The sequence below is a fragment of the Cyanistes caeruleus genome, chromosome 4 (assembly GCF_971803275.1).
Source record: "Cyanistes caeruleus chromosome 4, bCyaCae1.hap1.1, whole genome shotgun sequence".
In the NCBI taxonomy this organism is placed as follows: domain Eukaryota; kingdom Metazoa; phylum Chordata; class Aves; order Passeriformes; family Paridae; genus Cyanistes; species Cyanistes caeruleus.
This window is the reverse complement of record NC_141704.1, coordinates 4,035,831-4,056,306: the sequence shown is the minus strand read 5'-3', so window position 1 is coordinate 4,056,306 and position 20,476 is coordinate 4,035,831. Positions and strand designations below refer to the sequence as shown.

General features: G+C 42.8%; 1 protein-coding gene across 6 annotated transcripts in view; it reads left to right on the top strand.

Annotated features, from left to right (window-relative positions):
* PRKCQ (protein kinase C theta) overlaps positions 1–18,903 on the top strand; it is a 52,179-nt gene extending 33,276 nt beyond the window's left edge. For 4 of the 6 annotated variants that reach the window (XM_086886434.1, XM_086886435.1, XM_086886436.1 and 1 more), the window contains 6 exons: positions 7,354–7,445; positions 8,932–8,994; positions 12,618–12,756; positions 15,400–15,588; positions 16,132–16,260; positions 16,982–18,903. In XM_086886434.1, the coding sequence (XP_086742560.1) occupies positions 7,354–7,445; positions 8,932–8,994; positions 12,618–12,756; positions 15,400–15,588; positions 16,132–16,260; positions 16,982–17,137 (768 nt within the window). In that variant the 3' untranslated portion in view covers positions 17,138–18,903. The remainder of the gene's footprint in view (positions 1–7,353; positions 7,446–8,931; positions 8,995–12,617; positions 12,757–15,399; positions 15,589–16,131; positions 16,261–16,981) is intronic. The other 2 variants (XR_015286055.1, XR_015286056.1) reach the window with 1 other exon arrangement.
* The last annotated feature ends 1,573 nt before the right edge of the window (positions 18,904–20,476 follow it).

Here is a 20,476-nt window from a genome sequence, read left to right as displayed (position 1 = left end):
CCAGTATAAAGCTGTGTGATCTCCCCATCTTGATTTCACAGAGAGACAAGCTGGAATGGGGCTGCCCAGGCCAAAGGTGCTCTGGGCTCTGATTGATTTTCAGCTCCTGTTTTTTCTCCTCTGACCTTTGCAAGCCAGCAGAGATCACTCACTGTGGGAAGGTCACCCAGAGCAGGGGAGCTGTGACAACCTTGGATGGTTTTCCACGGCTCAAAGGACAGTGTGGCTGTCAGAATGTCTTTTATGGAAATCATTTTAGGATTATGGAATGGTTTGGATTGGAAGGGACCTTAAAGATCACCTGTTTCCAACTCCCCTGCCATGGGCAGAAGCCATGGCACCACTGTGTAGAGTCCCTCTACGGATTTTAATATTGAAGAGATGACATTTTTTGTTTCTTCAAGTTTCACTGGATAGATAAGGAGTTTCAAGCAGAAACATATGGGCTGGTGCCTTTCTGAATCCCTCATGCTTTAGCTTACCTGAGCTGCTCCAGGTGCCAAGTGGCTCTGCAAAGAACAGTAAAAACAGGAATATTCCTACACCAAAACAAGGACCTTGATAGTCCACTTGTTTTCAGAGGGGGAAAAAAAAAGTCCTTTAATCTACTGACAATTCTCTGAGCTGTGGGATGAGTTTCATCCTCACTTCCACCCAGGAAATGAGTGACTGCTCAATTACATAAAGCTGGATAGCCCTTCAGAGAGGTTTTAGATGGCACCAGGCACTTAATGCCCCACCCTGTTCCAGTGGAGTCTGAATGATCAGTGCTTTCAAAACTCAGAATACTTTTCTTGTTTTATTGCATGAGAATAAATGCAAGCCCATGGTGTTTGGAGTTTTTTGTCCAATCTCTTTTTGAATTATTCTGTTTTATTTTACTGTAGTCATCTTTGTATCCAGATATTCAGCTGACATAACTACATAGTGTGAATTTTAGCAATAAGCTCAGAGAGCTATTCTGCTATATTAGATTTAAAGGGACGCTGTTATGCTAAAGAGGAGGAAAAACATGTTTATAATTCTGTGAAATCCCAAAATCAGTAATGCCAAAACAGTGACTAGCATCCCAGTGCTTATGTTTTATTCTTCTTTGCATTTCACTGATCTTCTGCCATAAAAATAGGCTTTCCCTTTTTGAAAGTCACTTTTATTTCTGTTTCTTTACTTCATTGACCAAGTTTTATTAACACCCTTTACCTAAATGCAAATTAAATCTTGAGGCAGTTTGACTTGCAGCACAAAATAGCAACAGAGAAGACTATCTCAACCCAAAAGAGAAGTAACGTTACTGTAATTTAAAAGAAAATATTACAGAAATGTTTATTTTCTGCTTTACTCTTGTATTATATCTCTTCTGGTGGTGAGCCTTTTTCACATGCTCTGTTGATTTTGTGTGCTTAATACTGACTGAAAAAATATCTTACACTAGCAGGAAGGAAAAAAGAATTGTGAAACAGGAGTGTGGTCCTAATTTGAAAATTCTTAGGCTCTGTTTTACCTGAGTATTTTCAGATTTCTCATTCAAATATCTCCTCAGAGGTTATTTCAATTCCTGGAATTACTTTTTTTCCCAAGTGCAATTTCGGTTTTCTTCTCTCTCTAACTGGCTGTTGAGGGGCAGGGCTGATTTCTTTGCCCTGGATCAGAGCATGGGGTTGGCATGTGAGCATTTCACACCTTTTGGATGCTCACCTCCACTGCCTGGTTGTGCCATGGACCTCCTGAACAGCCCTAGCTCCATCCTCCTACTTCTTTTGGGGGTGATACATCAGCTTGGAAACATCTGTCCATCCTCGTAGTATTTTGAGTACTTTGCGCTTGGGAAAAGTCTGATTCAAGGCCAAATTTGAAGCAGCTGATGGGAACGTTTAGGAAAGCATTGAGGATTTTGCCTCTTGCAACCAACAGGCAGGAAAACTGGCAAGGTCTCGTTCAATCCTGGCCAAAATTGCAACGTGGTTTAGCAGAAATAGCAGCATCTCAGAAGAGCTTTGGGATTTCTACGAGGTTGTGCCAGAGAAGGTGTGAGCATCTGTAATTATAACATCAAATATATGAAGTTTTTGCAAGACACTTCTAGGTGATGTCAGCCCATGTGGTGTGAACAGGGGAAAGGCATTGGCCAGGAAAAGAGGAGGGCAGCTCACAAGTGGGAATTTTTAAGTAAAAGATGATTGCCATATTCAATACACATATTGTCATTGCCTCCTCATTGTTCAGCCTGAGGAAAATCAGTCCAAAATACATTCAGCTTTGTCTGAGGTTTCTAAAAATCTGCAGTCTACCTGCACTTTATCCTGAAAAAAAAAAAAAATTACTTCCTAAAATAAAAACTTGAACATTTTTTCTGTTTTTCAACTGCTAAAATATTTACGTTTCAGGGATTTGGCTGCTTTTTGTTTAGTTTTTGGTCTGGTGATTTTTTTTTTTTTTTAATGTGCAAAACTTCAGACAAATCTTTCTCTAGCCTTGAGAAAATTAATCTCTCTCCAAGATTCTGCTGGACACTGATAGGGAAAACCACTTCCTCTTGGAAGACATGGGCTGATAGTGCCTCAGTTTATCAGTAAGGGATGGACTCTGTCTGCTCTGAGTGTGAGTAAAAGTCTTGGGATCTCAGAGCTCAGAGTGGAAGCCAAATCTGCACCTTTATCTCTGCAAATGTATTTTATTTATGTGTATAAATATATTCCTATGCTTTGTAGCAAGCAGATGGGCACACCACGCTGAGCATCCCAAATGAGCAGCTCAACCCACAGCTAGAAATGCTGACAGTGCAAGAACAAGGAATAAACAGTGAGAGCAGGGACTGGACAGGATTATTGGACAACTGTAAGAAATGCTGCCATCTCCAGAAGATAGGCTGATATTACACAAGAGGGAGGTAAAAGTCTTTAAACCAGAGAACAGAATTAAAACATGGATTGCCCTGCAAATTTCAGTGCAGGTGAACTGTAGTCACCTCCTAGAATGGGGTAACCCTGTGTTAACTGTTTCTTGTGACAGGAGATGCAGTGAGGAGTGCATTGCCCTCTTTCCCACTGGGTGGGATGCTCTGATGGGATTGCAACACGCAGGGATGTGGTGGAAACGGCTTGAGAGGCTTTTGGCTGCCAACTATCCCAGGAAATAAAATAGATCCAAAGTGTGAATCAGCACCCAGACTGTGCTGAGTTCCATGAAAAGTTGAGACCAGAATCAGCTGCAGGAATTGCATCAAGTCCAGCCTTTCTCTTGGCTAGGAACAGCCTAATTCAATGGGAATTAGAATTAAAAAGGATTCAATCACTTAATCTGGAGCCTTTTCCACTGGAGACATTTGTTAGGGTACCTGCTCTAAACACAGGTATAGCCACACTGTCCTGCAGCATTAATTGTTCTGACATTTATCCTCCTGGAATCCCTGGGAAGAAGAATTTTTGCTCCTCAATAAATGGTGTTAAATTGTCTATTTGTATGTATGCAAGCGCTTTCAAAGTGCAAAGAAAACAAAATCTGAAAATCTCTGCAGAAAAGTGCTCTGGAGGGCTTCCAGCTGGTTAAAGGATTTTAAGAGCCTGTTAAAGGATGTACCTTCAAAAGATCAATTTAAATGCTGCCTGCTTTATACTCATTGTTTATAAAGTTGAAAGCATCTTTGATAGTGACTATTCATTCTCACAGCAGTCGCCCAGAGCAGGAGCAGGTTGGTTTAACTCCATCCCTGCCATGTCCTGGAGAGGGAGAGGGAGCAGGTGGCTCTGTAGGGAGGAGCTCAGCTCAGGCACTGAGGGATTGAAAGGGCAGGAAATTGAGTTCTTGCAGTAATCCAGGCTTTCAGCACCTGACAGGACTGGCTCAGGTGGGGAACTGTTATTTTGTGTGCAGGAGTTCTGTTATTTTGTGCAGGACACAGCTTCCATGTCTGTGTGCTGAACACCCTCCTGTTGTAAAGCTCTGTCTGCTGTAGGAGCAGCACTTCACCCTCCCACAGAAGCGTTTGTCCTGTTCCTCATGCTGCAATGGAAAAAGCCCCTGGAAGATGGTCTAGAAGAAGGGAATGGCTGATACATGGATGTTCTTAAGACAATGTGTCAAATGCATCAGGAAGTGTTTGGACAATGCTCCCAGGCACATGGTGTGATTCTCAGGGGTGTCCCGTGCAGGGCCAGGAGTTGGATTTTGATGATCCTTGTTGATCCTTTCCAACTCAGATGTTTTTATGATTTTATAACTATCCTGGTGCAGTGACCATCCCTGAGTGCAGTAAGTGCCTTTCCAGTCCTCCTTAAGCTCTGTGGTTGTAAAAGATGCTCCCGAGGTCTGCCACGAGACCAAACATTTTCTGTTGTGTGAGTCCAGAGCCATGACCAAAAGTTTGGCTTGAGCATTTGCCACACAGGGATGGTCCTGCAGGTGCTCAGCAAGCTGTCACCTGCCTGCAGGACAGAGGGGCAGGGCACTCTTTCCAGGCCTCCTGCAGAGCTGTGGGGGTCTCACCACTGAGAAACAACACTCCTGCTTGTTTGCTCAACATCCACAGGCAGGACCATTGCAGGGGATAAGGGCATGGCAGAGCCTTGAGAATCAGAGAATGGTTTGGGTTAGAAAGGATCTTTAAAGGCCATCTAGTCCAACTGCCCAGCAGTGAGCAGGGACATTTTCAACCAGATAACACCCTCTTAACTCCCCTTGCCTGCTCCGAGTGCTGACAGACTCCAGAGTCTCTCAGCAGCAGGCAGGAGCCATCAGTGAGCTTTCCCAGGACAAGAGGAAGTGGAGCTGGAGCCTGTCTGCAAGAACATCCTCTGCACCACTCTGACCCTTTGACTTCTATAACTCTCTTGAAATTTTGGTGGTTTCAAGAATGGGTTTTGCCACTTCCCATATTTAATGTGCTCTGTGGCTCTGTAGATCTCAGACATAGGAACCTGACTCCAATAAGTTGTTGCACTTTGCCCTTCTTGGTGACACCTCCCCACTCATAATGGCGTAGGGCTGCTCTCAACCAGTTCTCCTCCAGAAGCTCTTCCAGACATCTGCTGCACTTCTTAAGAACCAAGAGGGACTTCCAAACCCCAGAGCAGGAAAGTCAGAGTGATCCTGTCTGTCTTTTCAGTAGGGTTTATGTACCACTCAAGAGCACCTGATACATTACAAACTTCAGTACTAAACATTCCTAAGTTTGTATTCTCCAGCCTCATAGCTAAAGGCAATTGAGCAACAGGATTTGTATATGTGGATGTAAATTAATCTGAGGGGTTGCTCCATCTTTTCTTCCCTCGAGGATGCTGCCAGACTCCGCAGTTTCAAGTCAGAGTCCCTGGGTTCAGTTAAACAACTGCATCAGATGGTTGCTCAAACTCATGAACAAGCAGAGCGTGACTGCTCATTCTACTGGATAAATATGGATATCAAGTTACAGTTAGAGATGTGCGATAAAGTGCAGCCAAAATCAGTGGACTTTACAGAGGAACTGAGGAGTTTTCTCTGTCCCAGCCCACTAAAGCTGAATCTGGCCCATTTCAAGACCCATGAGGTTTCTTCAGTCCCAGCAGGACACATGTGGTTGCTGGTGTGTTGTTGGCTAAACCCCATCACCTCCCTGTGTGCCCTCCCAAAGAGCATCTGTTCAAGTATTTTCCTGAATGGGCTTGTGAGCTTGCACTGCTTCCAAGATTTATACATGTCTTCAGTAAGTTTCCCACCTTTCTTTGGTCTTTTTATTTGCTGGAACTCATTTATGTGCACAGCCCCCTGCAGATACAAAAAAATACTGAAAACCTGCACCCTTTTGGTTTAGTGATGGAATTTGTATTCTTTCCCCAGGAGGCCAGATCTGGCTTTGAGCTTGTTGGATGACAGGTGGGGTTTCCAGTGAGTCCATTTAAATAAGAGTGCTGTAATTAAGAGGATCTGGCTAAAGAAATTGCACAAATTAGAGCAGACAGCTGTTGTTTGAAAGGAACAAGCACTTTTGTGGTTTTTCAACATAGCCAGCTCTTGGCTTGCTTCCAGAGATACTTACATTAGGTCTTACGGATAAAAACCTTCGACTGTTAAAAATATAAGTGAAAATAACCCTATTTCCCCCCCAGAAAAAATGTAATGGGCAATAGGCAACACAAGGAAGATAGTCATAACCTTTATAGCACAGCCTAGAGATGACTGACTTCAGGTGTGTACAGAACTGAGAGAGGTTTTTGAGGGGAAAAAATACCGCATTCATTTTGTTTTATTCCTGCATTTTTGCACAAAAGGTGAGATTCCCAAAACAGAAGTTTAATCTGCAAGCATATCTCAATGTGCAGATCCTTTTCCTCCAGAAAAAAAAACCTGTCCTTTCTGCTTTGTAGAGACAATTCAGCATGGAAGGGATCAATCTAAACCAGCTTCTACAGGGTTCTGGATGTGAAGTTTTGGCTGATAAGCTGTGAGAGGATCAGTGTGATGTCATGAGCAGCCTGGTCTAGTGGGAGGTGTCCTTTCCCATAGCAGGGGATTGGAACTTTAGGGGTCTTTAAGGTCCTTTCCAACCCAAACCATTCTGTGATTCCATGATTCTGTATCAAGGATTGGAAAAGAAACCTCAGTGATCAGTTCTGTTTATTATATAGAGAGAGATTCTGTCATTTCTATGTACCAGGAGAGATTTTCACTGCCCTGGTCGAAGAACTGATGGTTGCATGCAACCAGGGACAAGAACTCAACTTTTTCCCAGGTTTCTCTGAGCCTGGAAAAATTGCAGGATGCAAGTTCTCAATTGGTATCTAGAAATATGATTAATTCATTACTTTTCCCACCAGCGAGTTACACAGAGCAGCTTTCAGGCTTAAAATCAAGCATGTGCTTAAAACAAATTGCTTTGCCTGGTCAGTGTCTCTGATAATTTGAGTAAGTCAGACCCAGGTGCCTCCACAGAAGCTGTGCAGGAATGCAGGTGACACCACTGGATGGATATTGTACTGGGATGGGGACCAGAGGAGGGATTTTTGCCTTTTCCACTAGTCCTTTGCTTGTCCACCTGTCCTTCCGCTATACAGGCACTGTAAAGTTACTGATCCCTTTCTGTGAGCCTGGAGCTCTGCTGGTGAAAATCCGCGGCTGCAGCTGGTTATGAAGTGGCTTTGTAGTGTTTGCTAATGGTGTTTATAGAAATCAGAGCAGGGAGTGTGAGTATGGGCTTAGGGAACTAAGAGGAGAAATGAGGAATCTAAAAAAGAAACTGTTTTCTTTTGAACACCCTCACAGTAATACTTTCCTTCCTCTTTTTGAGTGCTTTCTGAGCAATTTTTTTTTTTTTTGAGTATTTGAACTTTTACCTCACTCTTCACCACTCCTTATTTATTCTCACCTTATCTCCTTCTCTAGGAAAACCTCTTTTTTGTGATGGAATACCTCAATGGAGGAGACCTCATGTTCCATATCCAGAGCTGCCATAAGTTCGACCTTCCCAGAGCAACGTAAGACATTTATCATTGCCTTTGGGTCTGCAGGGTGCACACGAGACAGGAGCAAACCGAGGACTTGACTCCTCTACAAGGCATTGTAGAGGAAATCTTGGGCAGATTATTTGACCTCTCTTCACCTTGCCCAGCTGCAAAGTGGGGATGATGCTTGTGCTGGAAGCCAAGTCCCTCTCTGTCCCATCTGTCTCCAAACTCAACAAAACCATACAGGCCATCCTCCCAGCTCAGTGAAGGACCTGGAATGAGTCACTTCCCATCCTCTTTTCCCTCCCACAGAAGGCTTTTAGACTCCATCCACACAGTTGGTTTCTCTCAGACATGACCTTGCTTCTTTACAACACTCTGTAGCCAAGCTGCAGGACCTGCTTAAGCTGAGGTTCCCAGCCCAGTGGTCAGAGGTGAAACTGTTGTTTGTTAGAAGTAATGGGATTTTCCCTTTTTTCCCCTTAAAGTTCAAGGAGGTGGAGTGAAAACTATCAAAAGCACAAAAGGTAAATTTAAACAAAAAATTAATATACCAGCAGGGAATTAAAAATGTATTTAGCTTTGATTAAAGTAAATACAAGAATTAGAATAAATGAAAGGTGCTTTTGATCCTTCTGCAAGCAAAAGGTATTTTGAAAGTCAATATTGAAACCCCTATAGGAATTACTTTATTTAATAATTTAATAATAAAACCCACACTGTCATTTAAATCAATGTTTGATGATTTTTTTTCAAATGCATTTGAATGTCCAGAACTTAGGGCCAATGCATTGAAGAGTGAGGGAGCAGAGCTGTGCCACACAGGGAGGGGATATGATCCTCTGGTTTCATTCTCTTCTGGGACAGCACTTTCACTCTTCACACTGATGCAGCCTCTTTGCAGCAGGGTATGGTGGTGTCCTTTAGGTAAAAATGTGCTGAGAACAACGACTTCAAGCTCAAAAAAACTCCAGAGAAAGGCCACCAACCTGCTGCATAGTCCATATTATGGATAAGCTTTCAGAATCAGAAAAAAATTTCTTCACTGAGTGTGTGGTCAGTCACTGAACAGGCTGTCCAGGGAAGTGGTGGAATCACTGTCCCTGTAAGTGTTCAAGAAATGTGGCACTTGGGGATGTGGTTTAGTGGTAGTTTTGGCAGTGCTGAGTTAATGGCTGGACTCAATGCTAGAGGGGTTTTCCAGCCTAAATAATGCCAGAATTTGGGGATTCTTTGGAAAGCAGGTCATAAATCTGGGCAGGGAAGAGGGCAGTTCAACAAGCCAGGGAGTGAGTCTGTGCTCCCCATCCCAGACTCCCACCTGCTTTTGGGAATCTCACATCAACCATCAGTAAAACACAGTCACTCCAAGCCTTCTGGAGATACTCCAAACCTTCTGGGAACCTAAAAAAATGAAATTTTGGCTCTTGTCGACACAAGGTTTCCATCTTTTTCAGTCTATTTGAAAAAAACTTTTGGGAAGCTCCTGTTCTAACGTGTGCCTTCTGTCATTCAGGTTTTATGCTGCTGAAATCATTTGTGGGCTCCAGTTCCTCCATTCCAAGGGCATAATATACAGGTAATTTTAGTCTTTAGTGTAATTAATATGCTAAATGCTAAGCCTTTTCTGCTTTCCTCTGCAAGCACCAATGGCAACAGAGAGGCTATTTCTTGTCTGTACTTACTGGCATTCTCTGCAGATTTCCCTTTTACAGAGTTTGGGTGTTTTATTTTGAAGAGAGAGTATAGAAAAGGCAGTTTTGGTCCTTGTTTCAGAACCCAGTCCTATTTCATTTAACATTAAAACAAGTCCTTGGATGCATTTACAGGGAGTAAATGTAAATACACCCAGTGTAAGCACCTTGTTTAAGCTTTCAATTATCTCAAGGTATATTAAGGTCAAGTCAGACACAAGAAATTTGGTCCATCTGCTGTGCTGGTTACTTTGGGACAGTGGTGACAAGCTCAACTCAAGTAACAAAAGCAGGGAGACAGTGATGTATCTTAATTTTGGATTAATCTTGTGCACAATGGGGAGATGAGATTCATCTCACCATCATGAATCTGAGTTGTCTGTTAAGTTCTTCTTGTAGCAAGCAGAGAGCAGAGAGCATTTTTAGATTCATTAAGCCTGTGTTAAAATGTGTATGGGAACTACCCAGTTCTACCAGAAATTAGGCCACAGTCTGATTTCCCATGGCCAAAAGGAGGAACTGAATTTCTGAGGAGCTCTGGTTAAGCTGAACTTCATGACAAAATTCAGTTACTACATTGCAGCCTTCTTTAAAAGCAGAAAGGAAATAACTCATCACAAATAAATAAGAAAGCTCCTTACAGCAGTGATGTTTGCCGAACCCAAAATAAGCTTGTTCAATGTTTTTCATGTAGTGTGAACATTAGAGCAAATGCTGAAAGTTGATGACTTGCTCTCAATCCATTCTTCCTTTAAAACATGAGCTTTGATTCTTGTTAGTGCTCATGGGGGAGCCATTTATAGTCTTTATTGACTGATAATGGTGACTGCATAAACATGAGATCAATGTCAGTGGCATTAAGCTAAGATGATCTCAGGGGCTTCAGCAACTTTTCTGGCTGTAATTATTATTCTCCATGAATGATGGGAAAAAATTTCTGAAGTGCCCAAATCACTTGCCCGTGTCTGTTATTTTTAGTCAGTCTTCTCAGAAAATCTGATTAAAAATATCTGCAGGACATAGTGACTTTATGGCAGGACAGCTAATGCTGACATTTTATTTATAATTCACATTTTTACTTGGAATCACTGCAGCAGTGCTGTGTTTGGGTTTGGGACCCATTTCCTCCTGAAAGGAGAGGGGTGTTTAGAGTCTGGAGCCTTGGGAATTGAGGGAAAACTGGGATATCTGGGCACTGGGTAGCATGTGGATAGGAAGAAATACCTCATTCCCAGGAGTTGGTGATATTGCTTTGGGTATCAAGCATTGAGAGAAAAGGTTTAACCAGTCCTACTTTCTTTTCCCTTTTTCACTGAGGACAATGACAAGGAGGTCAGCTGCGAACACAGAGTCATCAGTATCTTTGTCAGAGCAAACTAAGCACTTAGAAAAGTGAATAGTAATAATTTTTGAAACTACATCTTGTGATGTCGTAAGGATAATGAATCCAGCTGTTCTATCTCATGCACCCACGTTAGGAAACATTGGCTTAAATTTTAACAAATGAGCCAAGGCATTTTTTGGCAGAAACTCCAGTCCCTGGAGCCAATGAATTTGAGACTCATCAAAATGATGAAAGCAAACTGTAGGTGATGGGTTTTTTTGTTTTGCTTCGATCTACTGGATGAATAAAAGCAGTGCTGGCAGCCTGAGATTGATCTCAACGTTGTAACTAAAATAAGTCATTCCAGCTGGAAATTGTGACAACATGAGTGTCTGCCACTTGGAAGGCAAATGTCTCCGTTTTCTCTGTATTTCTCTTTGATTGATGACTCCCATTTTGTCTTGGGCCATATTCTTGCAGCAGAGAACAATTTCCCCATGACAACAATTTAGTGTATAAACACTGCAATGTCCCCCCGCCCTGATGAGGAACTGGCCCAAGCAAGACAAGGAGCTTTGCACAGAGGGAGGCTGAAAAATCATCTTCCCTGCAATTGCAGGCCATCATCCCAGGAGCATCAAGCATTAGATGCCTTCTTTAAGGAATATTTCTGAAAAGAACTCCGCATCATAAAGCAGTTGTCGGCAGGAGGGTCCGTGTCCGTGCAGTAGCCTTGTGGTTAGGCCTCTTGCCTGAGATGTGGAAAACCACAGAATCACAGATTCATGGAGTGGTTTTGTTTGGGATTACCCTTAAAAATCACCTGGTTCCAGCCATGGGCAGGGATGGCATCCACTGGATCAGGCCCCATTCCACTTGGCCTTTTGGCCAAAATATGTGTAGGCTGTGAATTAGCATGAATAATGAAAGTTACATCCTCAGCTGTGGCTACAAGCAGATGTGTCTGGATGCCTTGGGAGCCCTGAGAAGGAGCAGTGATTGACAGCACAAACCAGGCAGTGCAGGAATGTGTGTGCTCATAGACCAGATGACCCAAATTCTACCCACATCCTTGGTTAAGTGCAGCATCACTGATACAAACATTTTACCTGGATCATTATCTTAGACAAAACCTTTAGGTGACATTTAACAAAATTAACATGGAAACCATGCCAGCCTTCATTTCTCTCTGCCTTTTTCTTCTTTACAAGCTTTTCTCTCCTTTCAGAGTTAGTTCCCACTTGAGGACCTCTTTGTTCTCCACCAATGATCATGATTCATCGGCTCATTTGCTTTTATTGCAAATGAACAATAAATAATATAATAATTGCAAATAATATTTGCTTTTATTTTATATTCTTCTTTGAGCATTTCTGTTTTCTTCTTCTCTCTGGGCTCTTTGCTTCCCAGAGTAGCTCAGAGCCTGAAAGCTCAGGCAACAGCCTGGCAGCTGAGTGTGAAAGGCTTTGTAAATCCTGGGGTTCAGATGGTGCAGCCCAGCAGTGGTGAGGGCTTTGCTGATGACTGGGATTCCTCTGACCCTTTACAGGGCTTGTGGATCCCTATCTCTTGTGACATTTGTAGATCCCGCACTACGAGGGAGATCTGGCAGCAGCTTCAGAGAGAATATTGAGATTCCCAGGGGAGGAGAGAGTGAGAGTTACCTGCTCTCATTCTCCAGGCTGTGTTAGGGCAGAAGCACCACCTGGCACAAAGACATGGTTACATGCAGCCTGTTGTCTGTACTGCCCTCACTATTCTGCATCCTCGAAGGAAACAGCTTTTAGAAGATATCTTGGGTCATGTGATCCCTGGAAGTGTTCAAGGCCAGGCTGGATGTGGCTTGGAGAAACCTGGTCTAGTGGGAGGTGTCCCTGCCCATGGCAGGGGGTTGGAACTGGGTGATCTTTAAGGTCCCTTCCAAGTCAAACCATTCTGTGATTCCATGATTCTGTGTCTTCTCCAGCAGATAAATCAGTGCTGGGACAAGAGAAATGCAGAAGAGGGAAGCTGAAGCCCAAGGGAGCAGTTGGGAGCAGCTGATTTAGCCCTCAGCCTTCCTTTGTATTTCCAGTATGTAGGCACTACATAGAGGCAGAGAACAAGTGTAGTAAGTGTAACCTGCTAAAATAACTTGTGTGCTTTACACTTCAAAGAATGGGGTTTTTTTCTCTTCCTCCACAGAGACTTGAAGCTGGACAATGTCCTCCTGGACAATGAGGGACACATCAAAATTGCTGACTTTGGGATGTGCAAGGAGAACATGTTTGGAGATGCAAAGACAAGCACTTTCTGTGGGACTCCTGACTACATTGCCCCTGAGGTAGGTGTGGGGCACAGGGCGGTCATCAAGTGCTGTGGGACAGGAAACATGTCTTATGTAAGACGTGACTGTTGTGCAGTGGTGGAGGTTGCAAAGAGTAATAACCTGGTTTGGAGCAGTTCCAGGCCAGAAACTGTATTTCAGCATGGCTTGGAGTCTGTGTTGCTGTTAGGCATTGCTTATTTTTGTGGCTAATTCATTTTTTGGTGCAAGTGGAACTTGATTTAAACCAAGAAAGAGAATGCTTAACAGAAATTATTTCTGGGACACAGCAGAAGAAACTCCAAGGGCTCCTGCAATTGAGGGACAGACACAGCATGAGGAATGATGACTGTGCCCTTTCCCTTATTTCTTTCAGTTTTTAAACAGACAGAAACTTGGTTGTTGGTTTTTTTTTCCCCAAGAAATTTTAGAACTAGATCCTTCCAGAAAAGAGAAAGTTTCCCTAACCTGATGACTTCACACAATGATAAATCTTACTATGGAAAAGCTTTGACTAATTAGATGGCCAAAGAAAATATTTTTTAGCTCAGAGAAAAACCTGCAAGTCATCCATGCATCATGTCTGACATAAGTCTGAAATCCATTTATTTACCTTTCAAGATCCCATTTCATAATTTTAGTGTTTTCATGATGGATATTGTATTTTCCAAAGAGCTGTCAAAGCCTTTAGGGTTTTTTTCTCTCTACTGTAATTCATTGGTCCTTCACTGTGCACTAAGGGCTCGATTCTGGCTGAGGTTACACCACTGCTGGCTCAAGGGTCTCTTCAAATCAATTTGATTTCTGTTGCCTAAGAATGGGTGTAAGTGTGCTTTGCAATCAAACTGCAATTGTCTTTTATCCCACTTCAATATGCCTTTATTTAAGAAAAAAAATGCTGGTTTTTGGTCCTAAAAAAAAAAAAATAGTCAACTGTTGATCCATTATCTGTGATTTTATTTTATAGAGAAGAGAGAAACTGAAATAGCTCAGAGTTTCATTTCTGCACCTTGTTTATTTTAGGGATTCAACGAGTACATATAAAACATTTTACCTCTAAATTGAAAGCACTTCTAAGTTTATGGATCATCTCTCCTACCATAGGCAGGAGCACTGGACTCTGTCAGTATTTCACTGCAATTGCTACCACTGTAATTTGTTACAGACCCAGCACCTTGGCCACAGCCATGCAGATAAGAGGGAGCTTGGGTCAGTAGACAAGCAAATTTTTTTCATTTCGAAAACTACCTGGCAAAACAAAACAAAAAAAAGCCTGAAATTAAATTGCTGAGTTTATTTTTTTTTCCCAGAGAACCGCAAATAAAATAAACCTTTTTCTTTCTGACTGCCATAAAACACTTCAATTTCAATTTCCAGATACTTTAGACTTTAAAAGATAAAGCCTTATAAAATAATTTCTCTTTTCAGAAGGAAAGGCTGGGATGATTTTGTTTGTAAGTGATCCAGAAAAAACATATTAAGGGGTCTTGCTGATTTATTTTTTTGGCTCTGAGTAGAACTCATTGCATATATTACATCATATATTCAAATCTCTTTTTTGTCTTTTTGGCATCTCCTCTTTTGGAGACAGATGTAGTACAGATTATCCCATTGCAACCAAGATGTGGGCTCAAGAGTAAAGACTGTGCCTCAAAATTAAATTTTCCCTTCTACAGCTCTCAAATTCTGGTAAGAATCCTACACACCACAGTCATCATGTGAACCTTTAGATATCTGCAACACAAAAATCTATATATGAGCAAGTTTTTGAGGCTCTTTGAGAACCAAAGGAGACAAACAGGGGTTATACTTTACAGCAGGTAGATATTTATCTGAATGTTTAAAATTGGGCAAATTGCTTTCCTTGGCTAGGAGCTAGTGATAGCTGATTCAGCTCTAGATATCTTAACAACAGATATCTAAAGGCAGGTGAGATTAATTTTGTTTCTTCATAGAGGAAGTTTGAGAACTTGGTGATGGTCCTTTAGACCCTGGGGAGGTCGTCCCTCCAGCTGGATGTCATTTTATAGGTGACACTGAAAGGCAAAAACCAAGGGACTGACTGAGGACAAATTCCCATTCCTCCATCTAAAGCCCAGTTGGTCTCAAGAGGACAGATCAGCAACCCCTTTCATGTTTTTCCTGGGTGAACATTTTGCTGGGGTAGAGTCACACCGTTTTAAGTGACTGATAGTCCTGAAGTACCTTAATGCTGCCACATTTGTCATTTTGAAACTCAGCTTGTGTCACTGGAATCAATCCCAAAATGCAAATACCTGGCCATTTGCCTTCTTGGACTTCACAAGCCTGATTTGAACCCTTGGAGAGAAGGCTAAAGATGACTTGTCTCATCTTTTAAATTTGATATCTCTCTGGTAGCCAAGGATTTGTTCAAGTAACTTAAGGGTTACATGCAGCCTGTTGTCTGTACTGCCAGGCACTGTTTTGGCACCCAGGCGTGGCTGTGCCTCGTTGCTCCAGGAGCCACAGACCCTGTACCACTGGCAGATTTCTGGCTCCTGCTGCAGGCAGTGGGAAGCACTCTGAAAGCCCACTCTGCAGAGCAGCTGTTGCAAGGCCATGGTCTGGGCCCTCTCCTGAAGTTGAATAACTCATGTCAGATATTTTACTTCTGCCTTTGTGGCTCCTCTTTCTGGGCAGATACTGCTGGGGCAGAAGTACAACACCTCCGTTGACTGGTGGTCCTTTGGTGTCCTCCTGTATGAGATGCTCATTGGCCAATCCCCTTTCCACGGCCAAGATGAGGAGGAGCTTTTCCAGTCCATCCGTATGGATAACCCCTTCTACCCTCGCTGGCTGAACAAGGATGCAAAGGACATTTTGGTGAAGGTAAGAATCACCACCCACCAAATGAAAAGTCTTTCTGCCAGAATTATTGTCTTCAATTTGTTTATTTTCAGCTGTTGTAGAGAGCAACAGATTTAATTTAGTCACTGTCTTTCCTGTGGGCATCAAACCACACCTCTCCCATAAGGACGTCTGTGTGTCTTCCTTCTGATTTGTGATGGTGGCTCCTCACAGACACCAGCAGAGATCAGTTTCTTTGCAGAAGAGTCCCTAAGGTGCAAGGCTTATTAACTCCCAGAAAAAACCTCAAACTAAGAAATACATCAGACTGAGATGTTGAACATCTCTTTTTGGGGCACATGCTGCCATCTTTCTGCCCAAACAGCCTGTACTTCTGTCAGAATTGGAAGTAGTAATCATCTTTATACCAATCAGTAAACTGCCTGGTTTAGGAAAAAAAAAATCCCAATGTTTTCTCCATTATGGCCTCTTCCCATTGCACTGAGTCTGGATAATTACACATTCCACCCTGCTTTATGCTTGTATTATCATCAGAGAATTTAACCTATGGAATCAACATTCCAGCTTTTTGTAAGAGAGCCTGAGAGGAGACTGGGAGCAAGAGGGAACATCCGCCAGCACGCCTTTTTCCAGGAAATCAACTGGGAAGCTTTAGAAGAGAGAAGGATGGAGCCTCCTTTCAAACCGAGAGTGGTAAGGATGGATCTTCTTTCAGTTCCACCCATCTCAGGTCTTCTAAACTCTGCATTTCTACTGGTTGCCTGACCTGATCCTCGCACTACAGCTTTGTGGTGGCTGCAAGCCCAGGTCTGGCATGCCCATACCTGAGAAACCATAAATTACTTATTGCTTTCTCAGTTACTGTAGCAGGGTAACACCTTCCCTTCACCACGTAACTGCAGCCCCAAGGGATTATCTTTCATAGCACTGCAGAAGGTAAAACAATTCCAGAACCAGGTGTTTGGCAAAATCAGAATAATTCTGACTATTAGTCTTATTAAATTATTAAAGTCCTATTAATAACAGTAATAGAACTTAATTTGACAAGCACATCATACTTTCATTTTACAGTCTTCTACAACTGTTATACAATTGGTGTGTTCAGTCTGCCATGTTACAAAGCTGTAACATTGCTGCCTGGCAGAATTCCTGGATCACAGGCTCAGTGCCTCCTTTATTATATATATTTATATTTATATTTATATTTATATTTATATTTATATTTATATTTATATTTATATTTATATTTATATTTATATTTATATTTATATTTATATTTATATATTTATATTTACTGGCTCCCAACTAAAGGTTGAGCTGAGCCCATAGGAAGCAGCCTGACAGGGCCAGTACTATGGTAATAAAGATCTGACTATTAGTGGTTTGACATCAATTTTTTTTACTTTTCTTGAAGAAATCTCCAAGTGACTGTAGCAACTTCGACAAGGAATTCCTAAATGAAAAACCCAGACTGTCCTGTGCTGACAGAGCACTGATTAACAGCATGGACCAAAATATGTTCAGCAACTTCTCTTTTGTGAACCCTAAAATGGAGAAAATATTTTCCTGAGATCTGCCTTACTGAAGGAATTCTCTGTAATGATTTGAGTAGCACTTTGTCAACTGAAGACTGTGCATGGTTATTTTTATCAAGAACCCTCCAGAAAGAAAGCACCTCAGTGGAAGTTTGTACCATGCCTGGAGGCTTCTGATTTATTCCAGTCTATAGCAGAAGCCAGCCCACTCCTCATTGATGATAAAGTTTCTTTGTGGTATCTTTTGGTCTCTCTTCTCTCTCTTCCCAATGCTCTCAAAATGTGGAGGTGCCAAAATGTGTTCCTCACTGCTTGTACACAGAACCAACAGGTTTCTCTGTGAGGAAAAATAAGTATATTTGAGCTTCTGGTGATGTCAGTGCCTATTTCTGCAACTCTGACCCAGACCCACCTTCTTCTGAAGGAAAAGTGGTTTGCTCAAGGACAGAGGGTGTCAGGGGAGACTCAGGTTGGATGTTTTGGTAGCCCCCACTTGTACACGTGCAGAATTGTCAAAGTGTGCGCAGCTTTGAAGAAGAAATTTGCTCCCTACATCCTTTAAAAATGCTGTTCACAGGTGTTAGGACTCAATTTTTCTCCATGGGATGAAGAGACTTTTTTCAGGTGCCCCATTCCACCATCTGCACCTCTCAATGGATTGCTACCAAAGGAAGTGCCAAGTTTGGTACAGAAAACCAGAGGTTTACACTTAGTGCCGCCTGAGCAGGAAGAATGAGAGGTTGCACAATGCTTTGAGAACCGTATTCTAAAGCTTTAAGTGTCTTCTCACACACCAGACTCAGGGCAAGATCTCCATGGGGATTTCTGGCATTTTAACCTAAAACCACATGAGAAAAATGCAATATGTTTTCTCAAACCATTGTTTAAGCATTGTAAAAGTGGCCTTCCAGTCACAGAATTGGGGTATTTCACTTGAAATTTCACTAGTGGGTCCTCCAAAGGTTGATTTAACTTTCTCTAAATGATGTCCCAGCTCTATGGCACAGGTCACTGAGCTGCACACGATGGTCACAGAGCAGGAGACGCATCAGGTGAGGGTGGCCCTCACCTCCACCTTGTGACATTTTGCTGTGTGTCCTATCCCTTTGAAGTCTGTGGGAATGTAGGTGGGTTTAAAAAAAAAGTCTTTCCTGTGATCCTTTCATCATGGGATCCTTTTAAATAAAGATGCACTGTTTCCTGTGGCTGGAGATTTGTGAAACCACACAGTTACTGCTTGTCACTGAGATATCCATGAAAAATTGTCAAAATCATGTCAGAGCTTAAAAAGAAAATTTTGTAACAATTTAGGCTTAGGCAGTCACTCGAATTGGTGTTCGGATCTATTTGAAGGTCATACATTTGAAGCATTCTTGCATCAACCTCCAGTCCATGGAGAAGAAAAGCTCCAGAAGGTAAGTTATCCCAAAATCAGGTTCCCTTCAGAGGTGCCTTCCTGGTTCTGCTGGTTCAGGCTGTCAATTTGGACCTCCCAACAGGATGAATGCAGCCTTGAAAGCAGTGCTGGGATATCAGTGGCAGTGACTGCAGGCATAGAATCCAGAAGGAGCAAGGGCTGAAGTGCCTGAAGTTAACAAGAAGAGCAGAACACCGTGAGAAAGGTTTCAGTCCAGTGACTCTGATGAAATCCTTGTTTGTGCTCTATGAAATGCAGGAGGGGGCATCTGTGCTTGCAGTTTGTGGAGCTGGTCATCATGTTTAATTAGAATGGTTAACATGAACTTTTTAAATGCCAGTGCTGTTTGTACAGTTTAATAAAATGTTGTGTCTAATTGGGAAATGGGCATTGAAGTGATTAAATAGGGACAAATAAAAGAGGTGCTTAGAAAAGCCATTAAAATGGCTTTGTGCTGTCTGGGGAACATCCCCCAGGGGAATTTCGACCCCCAAATACATAGCAGCAGCAAGCACTTGAACAACTGTAACTATTCCGCAAGGCAGTATCTAAACCAAGCATTTGGTGCTGTGCAAAGGTATCCAGGAAGAGAGTGAAATGTTCCTTTTTACTACTAGAAGGTGACACAGCTCTGAATGAGGTCTGGTATCTCAGAGGGGTTGCAGAGGAGATGTGCAGAGGTCATTATTGAAAGACAGTGAGTTAGGACATCTTCCTTAGACACCCAAATGAGGCTGGGCCAGACAAGTCCTGTGAGGGCCTGAGTGTGTCTATGACTCTGATGGAGTCTGGCCAGCCTGATCCAGACTAGAGACTGCATTTCTAAGTGTTTGAATACTGGCAGTATCTCTGAAGGACTATTAGGGATGTTCTCTTTGCAGCAGCACAGCAGTTTGGTCTTGACACCAATTCAGGGACAGCCCAAGAGACTAAGGAAGTAGGGTGCTGGTTCACCTCTCATGGATAAGTCACTGAAGAGAAGCAGGTTTTAACACCTCTCTGATCAGAAGGAGGGCTCTCTGTACTCCAGCTGTAGTCCTACAGAATCACAAGTAAGTATGACTTGTGAAGGAACTCGTTGAGTAACTGCTAGAGCAGGCACAGCATTAGGATTAGTGTGAAGCTTTTGATACAAACCACAAGAAGCACCTGCTTCTCTGCAAGGCATCTTCAGCTTGAAAACCCAAAAAACCCACTGAGGATGGGGGCAGGGAGATGGGGGGAGGTGGGTACAAGCCACCACAAACATGCTCACTGTACGTCCCAGCTGTGCCTGTGGGGTGTGAAGGGTGACGTGGAAGTAGCAAACGCTTTCCTGTGGTGACAGTGATTGGGAGATAACAGCCAGGGAGGGCTGAAAGCCAAACACCCATGCAGAAATGAGCAGCCCAGGTACCCAGAGATGATCCTTTGCCTTAGCTGAACCTGGCACCTCCATTCCCATCTTATTTTTCTTTATTTCTCTTCCCTCTGCCATAAAATTTTCATTTTATGAACATTGGCATAGTAGATGGGGCTTGACAAGTTTGGTTATTCGTTTGCTGAAGGCTCAGTCCTGTTCTGGAGCCCCATGGGATCACAGTACTACTGCAGGACCACGGTACCAGCAAACATCAGGGTTTGACTTCCAGCACCACCTGCTTCAACTCAAGTTTTGGGAGACCCCAGCACCCAAGCGTTTCTTCCTCAATCTTGCTGCCTCACTTGATGGATGTATGAATTCCTACTTGTTAGCATCCACCAAATCAGGATGAGTGGGAGTTACCTGTAAATGACAGCCCTGATTTCAGCATCTTCCTGCAAAGACTTCCAAGAGGAGGTGGGTTGGTCTCACAGCTCCTCAGCATTCAGAGAAAACCAAGCTCTGTCCTGCACCCCACCATGCTCCTTGCAGCCTGTGCTGAAAGACAACTTTGCCCAGTTGTTACAGGACAGTCTTACAGTACAGAGGTGTCAC